The following is a 17,000-nucleotide window of genomic DNA, read 5'->3' as shown; positions in this document are numbered from 1 at the left end:
AACAACAGGTCTTCTCTTAGAGGAAGCGGCCAAGGATCTTCCACCAGTAATTCCTGAAGATCCGGATACCAGGCCCTTCTTGGCTAATCTGGAACGACGAGAATCGCCTGAACCGTTGCTCGTCGAATGATCCCCAGTACCTGTCAGGTCTCTGATTTTGTCTGTCCCCGGCGGGGGCGCTAGTGGGTCAGTGTTGGTGCGATGTACAAAGCGGGGAGGCAATATGAAAGTCCTGCGCATAAGCGCTGATGTTTATTAATGCAAAGCAGATGGTATAATACTGAAAACCGGTAATGTGGAAAACAATGACAGGTAACTGAATCCAAACAACTTAAAAGTCTCTTGCAGCAGAACGTAAAATAACTTGATACTGAATGCAGGTGAAATAACAGAACTCCAATAGTATTTGAAAATACACAGTCTCTGAATAACACAAGATGAGATAAACTGACAATGGTTGGAAAGCAGAACTCCGGTATATATTAGAAACTCACAGTCTCTGTAAAGCACAAGTCCATATAGCCACACTTAGGCTAAAGCAGGAGACAGTCTGTAAGCAAGTAGATGTTATTACTGCTGAGTTGCACAGATGGTATGATGACAATTAGTGCACAGGGTAGGTAATGAGAAAGAACACCTGAGGAGAGTCTCTTACTGCTGATGGGTTTGAAGCTGGATGTAGCTGAAGTCCGGAGTAACAGGAGAGCTGTAGAGATGGTAACTGGAGCATTGAAGATAACCACAGGGGAACGCTGGAAACAGGAACACAGGAACTGGGAGAACTAGACACAGGGTATGTGACTCGTTGTCCAAGGCAATGTGAGTGAGCCCCGGACAGGAACTTATACCCCTTGCTCTGCAGTGATTGGTCACAGGGCCCTGGCTGGAAATACAGCGCTGGATTGGATGCCGGGATCAGCTGAGTGCAGGTGTCATGGCAGCGTCCATACAGGCCAGATGCCGGCACACAGCGGAACACATACGCAGGACCAGACTCAGGGGTACTCAGCGACACGGGAGATGACGCTCACGGTCAGCGCATCCATGCAGCCGCGACTGGGGCCATGACCTCCGGAGGCCTGCACACCAGCGCGCTGGTGAGACGCAGCTGACCGCCGATTCCTGACAGTACCGTTGGAATGAGAGGAAGTGGAGGGAACACATAGACCGACTGGAACACCCACGAAGACACCAGGGCGTCCACTGCACTGGCTTGGGGGTCCCTTGACCTGGAACAATACCTCGGAAGCTTCTTGTTGAGACGAGACGCCATCATGTCGATCAGCGGAATTCCCCAACGCTTTGTCACCTCTGCAAACACCTCTTGGTGAAGAGTCCACTCTCCCGGATGGAGATCGTGTCTGCTGAGGAAATCTGCTTCCCAGTTGTCCACTCCCGGAAGGAAGACTGCTGACAGGGCGCTCATGTGTTGTTCCGCCCAGCGAAGGACTCTTGTGGCCTCCGCCATAGCCGCCCTGCTCCTTGTTCCTCCTTGACGGTTTATATGTGCCACCGCTGTGATGTTGTCCGACTGTACCAGGACAGGTCGACCCTGAAGAAGGCTTCTTGCTTGTAGCAGGCCATTGTAAATGGCTCTTAACTCGAGAACATTTATGTGGAGACAAGCTTCCTGGAGCAACCATCGCCCCTGGAAGTTTCTTCCTTGGGTGACTGCGCCCCAGCCCCGGAGACTTGCATCTGTTGTCAGAAGTACCCAGTCCTGGATACCGAACCGGCGTCCTTCTAGGAGGTAAGAACTTTGTAGCCACCACAGGAGAGAAATTCTGGCTCTGGGAGATAGACTTATCTTCCGGTGCATGTGCAGGTGAGACCCGGACCATTTGCTCAGTAAGTCCCACTGAAACACCCGGGCATGAAACCTGCCAAATGGAATGGCTTCGTACGCCGCAACCATATTCCCCAGAACCCGAGTACAGTGATGGACCGACACAGTTGTTGGCCTCAAAAGCTCCCTGACCATCGTCTGCAGTTCCAGAGCCTTTTCTTCTGGAAGAAATACTCTCCGTAACTCCGTGTCCAGAATCATGCCCAGAAAAGTCAGCCGAGTGGTCGGAATCAACTGAGATTTTGGCAAATTTAGCACCCAACCGTGCTGTCGCAGAACTGACAGCGACAAATTCACACTTCTCAGCAACCGTTCCTTGGACCTCACCTTAATCAGGAGATCGTCCAAGTATGGGATAATTGTAACCCCTTGCTTGCGAAGGAGAACCATCATTTCTGCCATGACCTTGGTGAAAATCCTCGGGGCCGTGGAAAGCCCAAACGGCAACGTCTGAAATTGGTAATGAGAATCCTGTATCGCAAACCTGAGGAAGGCCTGATGCGAAGGATATATTGGGACGTGAATGTAGGCATCCTTTATGTCGACTGATGCCATAAAATCCCCCCCTTCTAGGCTGGAAATCACAGCTCGAAGAAATTCCATCTTGAACTTGAAAACTTTCAAGTATGGATTGAGGGAATTTAGATTCAGAATCGGTCTGACCGAACCGTCCGGTTTCGGTACGACAAAGAGGCTCGAATAGAAACCCTCCCCCCGTTGGGACGGGGGAACGGGAACAATGACCCTCTGTTGACACAACTTTTGTATCGCTGCCAGCACCACCTCTCTGTCCGGAAGAGACACTGGTAAGGCCGAAATGAAAAACTGGTGAGGGGGCACCTCCTGAAACTACAGCTTGTATCCCTGAGACACAATCTCTAGGACCCAAGGATCCAGGTCTGATTGAATCCAGACCTGACTGAAGATCCGCAGACGGCCCCCCACCGGTCCGGACTCCCCCAGGGAAGACCCAGCGTCATGCGGTGGACTTGGTATAGGCAGGGGAGGACTTTTGGTCCTGGGCGCCTGACATGGCAAGGGACTTCCTTCCCCTTCCTCTACCCTTTGAAGCGAGGAAGGACGAACCCTTTCCACGCCTGTATTTATTTGGACGAAAGGACTGCATCTGCTGATGAGGTGCCTTTTTCTGTTGTGTGGGAACATAGGGAAGAAAAAAGGACTTACCCGCAGTCGCGGTAGAGACTATGTCAGCCAAGCCGTCCCCAAACAAGACATTACCTTTGAAGGGTAAAGCTTCCATAGCTCTCTTGGAGTCGGCATCAGCATTCCATTGATGGATCCACAACGCCCTCTTGGCCGATATCGACATGGCATTGGCTCTTGAGCCCAAGAGACAAACATCCCTCGCCGCATCCTTCAGGTAATCTGCAGCGTCCTTGATATAACCAAGAGTCAAAATAACATTATCTTTATCAAGGGTATCCATATCATTAGCTAAATTCTCAGCCCGTTTAGCAATAGCACTACTCACCCATACCGACGCCACAGCAGGTCTGAGCAATGCACCCGAATTAGCGAAAATGGACTTCAGAGACGTCTCCAGCTTACGATCTGCCGGATCCTTGAGAGCTACCGTGTCAGGAGACGGAAGCGCCACTTTCTTAGACAAACGAGATAGAGCTTTGTCAACATTTGGAGACGACTCCCATTTTTCCCTGTCATCAGTGGGGAAAGGATAAGCCATGTAAATCCTCTTGGGAATCTGCCACCTCTTGTCCGGCGACTCCCAAGCCTTTTCACAAAGAGTATTCATTTCATGAGAGGGGGGAAACTTCACCTCAGGTTTTTTCCCTTTGAACAAGCAAATCCTTGTTTCCTGTACCGCAGGTTCATCAGAAATGCGCAAAACATCTTTTATAGCCACAATCATGTATTGAATACTCTTAACTAATCGTGGATGTAAAGCAGCCTCAGTGAAATCGACCTCGGAATCAGAGTCCGTGTCGGTATCAGTATCTACCACTTGAGTAAATGGCCGCTTTTGCGACCCCGATGGGGTCTGCACCTGAGACAAAGCATCCTCCATGGACTTTTTCCACACCTGTGTCTATGACTCAGATTTATCCAACCTCTTTGACAAAGAAGCTACATACGTATTAATTGTATTTAGCAATGCGAGTAAATCAGGTGTCGGCTGCGCCGACAGGGCCAAATCTAGACCCGCATCTGCTCCCCCAATAACCTCCTCCGGTGAATAACATTCAGCCTCAGACATGCCGACACGTATTATCGACACACGGACACACACACAGAATGTCTCAGCTAGGGGACAGGCCCACAATGAAGCCCAGATAGAGATACACAGAGGGAGTATGCCAGCTCACACCCCAGCGCCCAAATATCCCGTCAAGGGATATATGTGACCAGCGCTGCTCAAAATATAACAAAATGCACCACAAACTGCGCCCCCCCCATTAGCTCCCCGTTACTTTCAGAGGTTCAGAGGAACTGTGGAGTTCCCGGGCAGCGTCTCCTTCAGCCGCGTGTGGAGGAGAAAATGGCGCTGTGAGCAGTGCGGCTAAGCTCCACCCCTTCCCGGCGCGCTTCAACCCGCCAAATTTGAAAAACTGAAAATGCCGTCGGGGGTCTGAGAAACGAGGCACCGAAAAGGCTTCTGCCGGCTCCCAGACCTCAGTAACATGCTGCCCAGGGCGCCCCCCCCCCCCCCCCCCAGCGCCCTGCACCCTGTGAGTGCCGTTGGTGATAGTGTGTGGGAGCATGGAGTGCAGCGCTACCGCTGCGCTGTACCTTCGTTACTGAAGTCTTCTGCCGTCCTGAAGTCTTCAGCCTTCTGCATACTCACCTGGCTTCTGGCTTTTGTGAGGGGGGTGACGGCGCGGCTCCGGGAACAAGCAGCTAGGTGCACCAAGTGATCGAACCCTCTGGAGCTAATGGTGTCCAGTAGCCTAAGAAGCAGAGCCCTTAACTAAGTAGAAGTAGGTCTGACTTCTCTCCCCTCAGTCCCTCGATGCAGGGAGCCTGTAGCCAGCAGGTCTCCCTGAAAATAAAAAACCTAACAAAAGTATTTTCTAGAGAAACTCAGGAGAGCTCCCCTAGTGAGTGTCCAGTGAGTCCTGGGCACAAAGTCTAACTGAGGTCTGGAGGAGGGGCATAGAGGGAGGAGCCAGTTCACACCCAGTTTAAGTCTTTTCAGTGTGCCCAAGCTCCTGCGGATCCCGTCTATACCCCATGGTCCTTTTGGAGTCCCCAGCATCCTCTAGGAAGTAAGAGAAAATGGGTAGCTTTGTTTTTAAACTAAAATGTATAATTAAGCTACTGTAGGATACGTCCTTCCCAATGATTGAAATCTGCACTAGACCACTGCCAACCCATAGCAGTGCCAGTAGTCATGGGGGCTGAATGAGCAGCTCCGCCTCCATGCTCTCTGCTTGGCTGCCCAGCATACTTAGGCACAGGGCCATGCTGTGAGGCCAGGACACTTTGACCTGTGGCACACCCTCTTAAGTCGTAACCACGCTCCCTAGCGTGGTTATGACTTAACAGCCCCGGTCCATCCCTGTCTTAATCACTGTAGTACTTCAAATAGGGGAAACACTTTCCTAACTGTTTTTTTGTAAAAGTCACCCACTGGGGTATGATGATGTAAAAACTGATGCCTGATGCAGGCTGTTAAAATTTGGAAATTGGTTAATAAAATTTTGGCATTCAAGAGTATCACCACGGATACTCCTAGTCGGTTATCTGGGCTGTCGGAACTTGTATCTAGAGCTGTCTGTGCAGAGTGGTCTCAATTGGTCAGTTATATACGGCGGTGCTTCTTAAATCCTTTGCACAAATCCAGTCATAATTTAATATTCCAAGTAAGTATTTTTTACGATGTATACAACTTCATCATGCCCTTAATGCTCAGTTTCTTGATGGACCGCCTATATCAGAGGATTACCCCCTAAAAAAATCATGATTGTGGTGGGCTTGACAAAATTGATTTACATTTTTTATTCCTTTAGAGCATATCATATGGGTGCAAGGCCTTACCTTCAACAAAGCTGGGAGGTAGATATGGGCGTGAGAGTAGAGAGAGGTGCTGAGTAAGTCTGAGGGTATCTGTAACAGCTTTTATTTCCAACAAATGAAAAGTTTATTCTACTAACAACACCAAAGCTCTTGTGTAAATGTGGAGGATAACGTGTCATGGTCAGAACCTTGGAGTACTTTTTAGCCTCGTCAGGGAATTTCCTAGGAATGCTATACCCAGGTTGTGGGTGATGCGTGTGGGTTCCTGCACTGCTGTGTCACTATGCTTGTTGAACCAAGAAATTTGTCTATTAAATGTACCGGGTAAGGAACTCCTGGACAAATTCATTAGGCAATATGTTTTCAATTCTCTAATGTGATCAAAAGAATGTATATAGCCTATGTTTGAAAAGTTCCGCATTTTGTAGAATGGGTCTCCTTAGTCGATGCTACCATTACTACCATTAAAAAATATGTATATATGGGTAGGATTGCTATATCTAAGATAAACCGCATATGGTCTAAATGGCTGAAGTCTCCCTACTCCTCGACTAACTTGCTCTAGCCACGATGGATGCTGGTACTCAGGTGCAGATTTGCTACAGCAAATACTTTTGCACCATATGGTGCTAGAAGCTTGGCACAAGTTAGATGGTCTGCCATATGTAGTGATTTCCATGTGTAAGAAATCAGTCTTACCTGTGGTGCCAGCGTGCAACTCTGTCTTGATGGAGGTGCCGTACTGTTAACTCTTAGGGGTGTGTGCGGCAAGCAGGGTCCCTGCGTGGTGGTGGTCTCAGGGGTACGGGGCTTCGGTGGCGTTCCCGCCGGCTCCGGACACTGGGCTCCGCCATATTGGTCCCGGTCAGCTGACCGCTGATTTCCCAATGACAAATAGCTTGCGTCCACCTGACTGTACAGGCCAATCACAGCTCGGTTCCAGTTATTATACAAAACCAGTACCAGCCTAAACCAACTTTTGTGCAAGCCCGGTTCCAGTCCAATTCTAGTTATTGCATTATTCCGGTTCCAGGCCGGTTCTAGTTATTGAGCTATTCCAGGTTCCAGCCCAGTTCCAGGTATTGAGCTACTCTGGTTCCAGCCCGGTTCCAAGTTATTGAGCTGTGCTGGTTCTAGCCCGGATCCAGTTACAGAACTATAGATGTAGCCACGCTCATCGTGCTACATCTAGGTTGCAAATGCGCCTCATTTACCAACGTCACCCACGTGCCCCATTCAAAGTGACTGAGGCGGCAAAAGACGCAGCTCGGCGCGGCTAGGTGCAAGAGTGCCTTTCTGCACCGGCTATGCATGTCCTGGCAAGATGTAGCCACGATGAGTGTGGTAACATCTGTATCCTAATTCCAAGCCGGCCCAGTTACTGAAGCCTGTTCTGACCCACGCCAGTCCTCTAGACCTAATTGTCCAATCTGAGGCACTCCAGCTGCATGTTGAATACCCCTGGTGTATCCAGACTTTAGATGTCTAGTTTGTGATGTTATACAATATAGTAATTTAGCTCAATATGTGACTGAACAATGGATGGAATAGAAGGGGAAAAATAGTTGGTGTTCTCCATAGCTCCCAAGAGTCGGACAATCTGAGTAAAGCTGTGGCCAGAATGACAAAGCAAAGAGTGAACAAGTGCAATGATTACATTTGTGCCCTTATGTTTTGCTAACAATTACATGATTATGGAATTTACATTATAACAGTGGACAGACCTTATGATACAATTTGCAGCAAGTTACTCCTGATTTTACTGAACTCAGTAAACTCTCTACAATATTTCTGAATATAGGGAGTTACTCAGAGTTGTTAGCGAACCAAAAAACATAGCAATTGGGCAAAACCATGCTGCACTGCAGGTGGGGTATATGTTACATGTGCAGTGATCACTGACGCATTTATAATGGGTGCAGTGGGGCCCATACCGCACACCCTGCACCTATTATTTTAAATACTTACCCTCCAGAGTCGCGCAGCAGCGCTGCAGAAATCACTGGGAAAATAGCAGCCACGCTATTTTCCCAGAGTTTTGCGCATGCGCTGTAGACTCTGGGACAGCGTTGGGGTCCCCAACGGACCATAGTGCCCAGATCTAAGCACTGCCGGCTAGAGAGGAGGGGGCGCAGACGGAGCCTGCACACGGGCCTCCTTCTCTCTAGAAACGCCCCTGGCAAAGATTTTAGATTTGGGTGGGTTGTGTTCAAATTGAAATCTAAATTGCAGTGTAGAAATTAAGCAGCCAGTATTTACCCTGCACAGAAACAATATAACCCACCCAAAATCTAACTCTCTCTGCACATGTTACATCTGCCCCACCTGCAGTGCAACATGGTTTTGCCCAAATGCTATCTTTTTTGGTTTGCTAACAGCTCGGAAAAACACCCATAGACCACATTAATATTATTTATTTTTTCTAACAATCTCTGTTCACTTAGTGGTGACGTACCTGTGTGTTACCTGAGATCCACGGAGGCTGGACATGGTGTCCTCCAAATTTTGCCTCAAATCCAAAACATTTTGAACAGTCCGTTTTCGTTGAGTCTCAGGATCTGACCAGAAAAAATGAAGACAGAATTTTAGTATGTAGTAGTCTAGAGAAGTTACCCAGCTTTAGCTAATGCAATATAAGTGACCGAGTAATAAAATTGAGGCTGTCCATAATTTGGGGGTCAAGACCTTTAACGTCTAAAACTGAATAACATGGTCAATAAAAAGAAAGCCTCCTTTGCTGGAGGCCCACAAAAGTCCATAGCGTTCACTGTGCTATGGGAATGAAGAGTCTTGGAGGAATATTACGGCAGTGGCTCTTGTCAAATGTTCCCAAAGCATTATGATTGAATTACCCAGTTCCTTGAGAGCTTCAATGCTGAAATATCTGACATAGGGGAGTGGCTCTGATTATAACGTAGCTTTGTGGTTTCCAAGGGAAAAGTAAATTGATGTATCCCTATGCAGAGAAACTTCATAACTCTACATAAAAAAAGAGATGATAGAACACATAGTTCTAAAGGCAGCACTGTGTGTGTCTGAAAATAATATAATTACATGTCTATAGTATTAACTATCATAATTTCTAGCTTCCTCCATTGTTCACACTGTGGCTGGGATGCACCAACCTTTAAAATGCGTCCAAACCTCCAAAAATGCAGATTTTGGAGGTTTGCACACTTAACGCATATGCACCAAGCCCCGGAATGCAATAGATTCCAGGGCTTGGATGCTGTGGGCAACACCATCTTTAGATGGCATGGCCCAATAGAAACCTATGGGCTATTTTCGTCTTTTCCCCCTGAGAAGGATCTATTCGGATCCCTCCCAGCACCCCTGCTGCACGCACGTCAGCTTACGCATGCGCATTTATGCAGATTGGACTCCGGGCCAACAAACCCGGAAGTCCTATCATCGCAAAAGACAGCTCTTACCGGGAGAGCTGTCCTTTGTGATATTTTTCAAGCATACAGCGTTAATAAACAGTACGGAATGGTGTAATGGTTAGCATTACTGCCTCACAGCACTGAGGTCATGGGTTTGATTCCCACCATGGCCCAATCTGTGTGGAGTTTGTATATTCTTCCCGTACTTGTGTGGGTTTCCTCGGGGTACTCCGGTTTCTTCCCACAATCCAAAAATATACTGGTAGGTTAATTGGCTCCTGACAAAAATTAACCCTAACATGAATGTGTGTGCGTGTAAATGTGCTAGGGAATATGGGCCCTCATTCCGAGTTGTTCGCTCGCAAGGCGAATGTAGCAGAGTTACACACGCTAAGCCGCCGCCTACTGGGAGTGAATCTTAGCTTCTTAAAATTGCGACCGACGTACGCGCAATATTGCGATTACAAACGAGTTAGCAGTTTCAGAGTAGCTCCAGACTTACTCTGCCTGTGCGATCATTTCAGTGCTTGTCGTTCCTGGTTGACGTCACAAACACACCCAGCGTTCGCCCAGGCACTCCCACCGTTTCCCCGGCCACTCCTGCGTTTTTTCCGGAAACGGTAGCGTTTTTATCCACACGCCCCGAAAACGCTGTGTTTCCGCCCAGTAACACCCATTTCCTGTCAATCACACTACGTTCGCCAGAGCGAAGAAAAAGCCGTGAGTAAAAATACTATCTCCATTGTAAAATTACTTGGCGCAGTCGCAGTGCGAATATTGCGCATGCGTACTAAGCGGAATTTCACTGCGATGCGAAGAAAATTACCGAGCGATCAACTCGGAATGAGGGCCATAGATTGTAAGCTCCACTGGGGCAGGGACTGATGTGAATGGCCAAGTATTCTCTGCAAATAGAGTGAGAGATTTGGTAAGGTTTTTCAGGGTTTTTTTTTTTAAAGTGGCAATCATTTACACAGCAAAACCAGGTTGATCTTGCTGTGTAAATGATTTAAAAAAAAAACTGCAAAACTCTCACTCTATTACATTTGGCCCCATGTGTGTTTACTATATAAATAACTGGTAATAATAAATATGCTTGTGAAGAGTGGCGAGATGAATCAGAAGCAAAATGTGATGCAGATGCAATCCACCTTGTATCATTACAAATTTCCTGACCATTTTACATGTAACCACATCAATTATGTATGTAATATCTATTTTGACAATAATTCTAACAAGTTGGACTATGGGGGAATCCAATTATCTGCCGTATTTTACCGCTGCTATTGGTTCACCGGAGGCTATCCTATTTGCGTCTATAGGCACTTATCAGGGATTGGTTTTGTCTGAGGTCCCTACGTGACTATTTTTGCCGTGATAAGTGCTGCGACTATACATAGGTCCACTACTTTTTGCAGACCCTATGTATGTTCACAAGATAAACAGGGCAATGTAATTGAATACCGGTGAAAAATCATCGTCATTATCATGGCTAATTGGATTTCCTATGTTTTACATATAAACACAACCAATGTCACAACCGCTGCATTAAGCATGTACTGTAATATAGTTCTAAGGGGCAAAAAGCACTGCATCAATATAAACAAGCCACCTTGAAGAACATTAATGAATACTTCCCAACATTATTTCTTCTGGAAATTGGACAGAAGTGATTCCATCACAGTCCACCTCTGATAAAGGTGTAAGGTCATGTCACAATGAAAGAATGGCCCTATAACTTTGGGGTATGCCTACCACTTTATGAGCCTACCCCCAGCACTCCTCCATTCAGCAAACTCCTGCAATACAACATACACCAGATGATTACAGGTTTCACGCCACTGAGGATAAAAGCAGGACACACCTTCTTGTCTGACAGAACAGCTGTACACCATAATGCTAAAATCTGCATATATTTTGACTAAAACATTTGCATACCTCCCAACTTTAGAAAGATGGGAGGAGGGACAGAGACACACGCCTCAGCCGAAATTACGGGATGTGGCCTCGTGGGTAGGGGACGTGGCTTCGGAGGGTGCCACGCCCCCCCCCATTTTCACCGCTGTGGGTGCATGCCCAGTGCCTTGTGAGCAGCTGGTATGCCCCCTGACCCTCTCTTCCAGTGAACAGATGCTGTGCACATAAGCAGAGCAGCGAATGAAAGAGGGTCTCCCAAACTGCCCCCCGCATGACACTGTGACCTGAGGGCAGGGCAGCGATACAGTCCTAGAAAACAGGACTGTCCCACCAAAATTGGGACAGTTAGGAGGTATGCATTTGCTAGTTTGTGAACTTTAAATAGTACAGTATCTGTCATCGTTTGTATAATCTGTAGAAACCAATCAGATTCATACTATATTTCTCTGACGTCCTAGTGGATGCTGGGAACTCCGTAAGGACCATGGGGAATAGCGGCTCCGCAGGAGACTGGGCACAAAAGTAAAGCTTTAGGACTACCTGGTGTGCACTGGCTCCTCCCCCTATGACCCTCCTCCAAGCCTCAGTAAGATTTTTGTGCCCGGCCGAGAAGGGTGCACACTAGGGGCTCTCCTGAGCTTCTTAGTGAAAGTTTAGTTTTAGGTTTTTTATTTTCAGTGAGACCTGCTGGCAACAGGCTCACTGCATCGAGGGACTAAGGGGAGAAGAAGCGAACTCACCTGCGTGCAGAGTGGATTGGGCTTCTTAGGCTACTGGACACCATTAGCTCCAGAGGGACCGAACACAGGCCCAGCCTCGGAGCTCAGTCCCAGAGCCGCGCCGCCGGCCCCCTTACAGAGCCAGAAGCAAGAAAAGGTCCGGAAAAAGCGGCGGCAGAAGACATCTGTCTTCAACAAGGTAGCGCACAGCACTGCAGCTGTGCGCCATTGTTACTCAGGCACACTTCACACTCCGGTCACTGAGGGTGCAGGGCGCTAGGGGGGGGCGCCCTGAGCAGCAATGTAAAACACCTTGGCTGGCGAAAATACATCACATATAGCCCCCAGGGCTATATGGATGAATTTTAACCCCTGCCAGATTCCACAGAAAAACGGGAGAAAAGGCAGCCGAGAAGGGGGCGGAGCCTATCTCCTCAGCACACTGGCGCCATTTTCTCTCACAGCTCCGTTGGAGGGAAGCTCCCTGGCTCTCCCCTGCAGTTACTACACTACAGAAAGGGGTTAAAAAAGAGAGGGGGGCACTAATTAGGCGCAGTATAACAATACAGAAGCTATAAGGGGAAAAACACTTATTAAAGGTTATCCCTGTATATATATATAGCGCTCTGGTGTGTGCTGGCATACTCTCCCTCTGTCTCCCCAAAGGGCTAGTGGGGTCCGGTCCTCTATCAGAGCATTCCCTGTGTGTGTGCTGTGTGTCGGTACGTTGTGTCGACATGTATGAGGAGGAAAATGATGTGGAGGCGGAGAAATTGCCTGTAACAGAGATGTCACCCCCTAGGGAGTCGACACCTGAGTGGATGAGCTTATGGAAGGAATATGTGACAGTGTCAGCTCTTTACAAAAGATTGATGACATGAGACAGCCGGCGACTCAGCCTGTGCCTGTCCAGGGGTCTCAAAAGCCATCAGGGGCTCTAAAGCGCCCGTTACCGCAGATGGCAGATACAGACGCCGACACGGATACTGACTCCAGTGTCGACGATTAAGAGACGAATGTGACTTCCAGTAGGGCCACACGTTACATGATTGAGGCTATGGAAAATGTTTTTACACATTTCTGATAATACCAGTACCACTAAAAAGGGTATTATGTTGGGTGAGAAAAAACTGCCTGTAGTTTTTCCTGCATCTGAGGAATTAAATGAAGTGTGTGATGATGCGTGGGTTTCCCCCGATAAAAACTGTTAATTCCTAAAAAGTTATTAGCATCATACCCCTTCCCGCCAGAGGATAGGGCACGTTGGGAAACACCCCCTAGGGTGAATAAAGCGCTCACACGCTTGTCTAAACAGGTGGCACTACCGTCCCCGGCTACGGCCGCCCTTAAGGAACCTGCTGACAGAAAGCAGTAAAATGTATATACACTCACACGGGTGTGATACTGCGACCAGCAATCGCCTCAGCCTGGATGTGCAGTGCTGGGGTGGCTTGGTCGGATTCCCTGACTGACAATATTGATACCCTAGATAGGGACAGTATATTACTGACTATAGAGCATTTAAAAGATGCATTTCTATATATGCGTGATGCACAGAGGGATATTTGCCGACTGGCATCAAGAGTAAGTGCGCTGTCCATTTCTGCCAGAAGAGGGTTATGGACAAGACAGTGGTCAGGTGATGCTGATTCCAAATGGCATATGGAAGTATCGCCTTATAAAAGGGAGGAGTTATTTGGGGTAGGTCTAACAGACCTGGTGGCCACGGCAACGGCTGGGAAATCCACATTTTTACCCCAGGTAGCCTCTCAACATAAGAAGACGCCGTATTATCAGGCGCAGTCCTTTGGGCCCCATAAGGGCAAGCGGGCAAAAGGCTCCTCATTTCTGCCCCGTGGCAGAGGGAGAGGAAAAAGGCTGCAGCAAACAGCCAGTTCCCAGGAACAGAAGCCCTCTCCCGTTTTCTGCCAAGTCCTCAGCATGACGCTGGGGCTTTACAAGCGGACTCAGGCACGGTGGGGGCCCGTCTCAAAAATTTCAGCGTGCAGTGGGCTCACTCACAGGTGGACCCCTGGATCCTTCAGGTGGTATCTCAAGGGTACAAATTGGAATTCGAGATGTCTCCCCTTCGCCGTTTCCTAAAGTCTGCTTTACCGACGTCTCCCTCCGACAGGGAGGTGGTATGGGAAGCCATTCACAAGCTGTATTCCCAGCAGGTGATAATCAAGGTACCCCTCCTACAACAGGGAAAGGGGTATTATTCCACGCTGTTTGTGGTACCGAAGCCGGACGGCTCGGTGAGACCTAATTTAAATCTGAAATCCTTGAACACTTACATACAAAGGTTCAAATTCAAGATGGAGTCACTCAGAGCGGTGATTGCAAACCTGGAAGAAGGGGATTATATGGTGTCTCTGGACATCAAGGATGCTTATCTCCATGTCCCAATTTACCCTTCTCACCAAGGGTACCTCAGGTTTGTGGTACAGAACTGTCACTATCAGTTTCAGACGCTGCCGTTTGGTTTGTCCACGGCACCCCGGGTCTTTACCAAAGTAATGGCCGAAATGATGATACTCCTTCGAAGGAAGGGAGTTTTAATTATCCCTTACTTGGACGATCTCCGGATAAGGGCAAGATCCAGGGAACAGTTGGTAGTCGGGGTAGCACTATCTCAAGTAGTGTTGCGGCAGCACGGTTGGATTCTCAATATTCCAAAATCGCAGCTGATCCCGACGACACGTCTTCTATTCCTAAGGATGATCCTGGACACAGTCCAGAAAAAGGTGTTTCTCCAGGAGGTGAAAGCCAGGGAGTTATCCGAACTAGTCAGAAACCTCCTAAAACCAGGCCAAGTGTCAGTGCATCAGTGCACAAGGGTCCTGGGAAATAATGGTGGCTTCCTACGAAGCAATTCCATTTGGCAGATTCCACGCAAGAACTTTCCAGTGGGACCTGCTGGAAAAATGGTCCGGATCGCATCTTCAGATGCATCAGCGGATAACCCTGTCACCAAGGACAAGGGTGTCTCTTCTGTGGTGGTTGCAGAGTGCTCATCTTCTAGAGGGCGCAGATTCGGCATTCAGGACTGGGTCCTGGGGACCACGGATGCCAGCCTGCGAGGCTGGGGAGCAGTCACACAGGGAAGAAATTTCCAGGGCTTGTGGTCAAGCCTGGAGACATCACTTCACATAAATATCTTGGAGCTAAGGGCCATTTACAATGCCCTAAGCTAAGCAAGACCTCTGCTTTAAGGTCAGCCGGTGCTGATCCAGTCGAACAACATCACGGCAGTCGCCCACGTAGACAGACAGGGCGGCACAAGAAGCAGGAGGGCAATGGCAGAAGCTGCAAGGATTTTTCGCTGGGCGGAAAATCATGTGATAGCATTGTCAGCAGTGTTCATTCCGGGAGTGAACAACTGGGAAACAGACTTCCTCAGCAGAAGTCTTCCACATGATTGTAAACCGTTGGGAAAAACCAAAGGTGGACATGATGGCGTCCCGCCTAAACAAAAAATTGGACAGGTATTGCGCCAGGTCAAGGGACCCTCAGGCAATAGCTGTGGACGCTCTGGTAACAACGTGGGTGTACCAGTCAGTGTATGTGTCCCCTCCTCTTCCTCTCTTACCAAAAGTACGGAGAATTATAAGATGGAGGGGAGTAAGAACTATACTCGTGGCTCCGGATTGGCCAAGAAGGACTTGGTACCCGGAACTTCAAGAGATGCTCACAGAGGACCCGTGGCCTCTACCTCTAAGAAGGGACCTGCTCCATCAAGGACCCTGTCTATTCCAAGACTTACCGCGGCTGCGTTTGACGGCAGGGCGGTTGAACGCCGGATCCTGAAGGAAAAAGGCATTCCGGATGAAGTCATCCCTACCCTGATCAAAGCCAGGAAGGATGTAACCGCAAAGCATTATCACCGCATTTGGCGAAAATATGTTGCGTGGTGCGAGGCCAGTAAGGCCCCGATGGAGGAATTTCAACTAGGTCGATTCCTGCATTTCCTGCAAACAGGAGTGTCTATGGGCCTAAAATTGGGGTCCATTAAGGTTCAAATTTCGGCCCTGTCAATTTCTTCCAAAAAGAACTAGCTTCAGTTCCTGAAGTTCAGACGTTTGTAAAAGGGGTACTGCATATACAGCCTCCTTTTTGTGCCTCCAGTGGCACCTTGGGATCTCAATAATGTTTTGGGGTTCCTAAAGTCACAATGGTTTGAACCACTTGAATCTGTGGAGTTAAAATATCTCACATGGAAAGTGGTCATGCTGTTGGCCCTGGCCTCGGCCAGGCGCGTGTCAGAATGGGCGGCTTTATCCTGTAAAAGCCCTTATCTGATCTTCCATTCAGACAGGGCGGAATTGAGGACTCGTCCTCATTTTCTCCCTAAGGTGGTTTCAGCGTTTCATCTGAACCAACCTATTGTGGTACCTGCGGCTACTAGTGACTTGGAGGACTCCAAGTTGTTGGACATAGTCAGGGCCCTGAAAATATATGTTTCCAGGACGGCTGGAGTCAGAAAATCTGACTCACTGTTTATCCTGTATGCACCCAACAAGTTGGGTGCTCCTGCTTTTAAGCAGACTATTGCTCGTTGGATTTGTAATACAATTCAGCTTGCACATTCTGTGGCAGGCCTGCCACAGCCAAAATCTGTAAAAGCCCATTCCACAAGGAAGGTGGGCTCATCTTGGGCGGCTGCCCGAGGGGTCTCGGCTTTACAACTTTGCCGAGCAGCTACTTGGTCAGGGGCAAACACGTTTGCAAAATTCTACAAATTTGATACCCTGGCTGAGGAGGACCTGGAGTTCTCTCATTCGGTGCTGCAGAGTCATCCGCACTCTCCCGCCCGTTTGGGAGCTTTGGTATAATCCCCATGGTCCTTACGGAGTTCCCAGCATCCACTAGGACGTCAGAGAAAATAAGAATTTACTTACCGATAATTCTATTTCTCGTAGTCCGTAGTGGATGCTGGGCGCCCATCCCAAGTGCGGATTGTCTGCAATACTTGTACATAGTTATTGTTACAAAAATCGGGTTATTATTGTTGTGAGCCATCTTTTCAGAGGCTCCTCTGTTATCATGCTGTTAACTGGGTTCAGATCACAGGTTGTACGGTGTGATTGGTGTGGCTGGTATGAGTCTTACCCGGCATTCAAAATCCTTCCTTATTGT

General features: G+C 48.3%; 1 protein-coding gene across 4 annotated transcripts in view; it reads right to left on the bottom strand.

The window, feature by feature from the left end:
- Positions 1 to 17,000, bottom strand: part of NAV1 (neuron navigator 1) — a 468,103-nt gene that overhangs the window by 376,036 nt on the left and 75,067 nt on the right. For all 4 annotated transcript variants that reach the window (XM_063954974.1, XM_063954975.1, XM_063954973.1 and 1 more), the window contains one exon: positions 8,298 to 8,400. In XM_063954974.1, coding sequence (XP_063811044.1) covers positions 8,298 to 8,400 — 103 coding nt within the window. The remainder of the gene's footprint in view (positions 1 to 8,297; positions 8,401 to 17,000) is intronic.

The sequence above is a fragment of the Pseudophryne corroboree genome, chromosome 2 (genome assembly GCF_028390025.1).
Source record: "Pseudophryne corroboree isolate aPseCor3 chromosome 2, aPseCor3.hap2, whole genome shotgun sequence".
NCBI classification, from domain to species: Eukaryota; Metazoa; Chordata; class Amphibia; order Anura; family Myobatrachidae; genus Pseudophryne; species Pseudophryne corroboree.
This window is presented reverse-complemented; position numbering and strand designations above follow the sequence as displayed.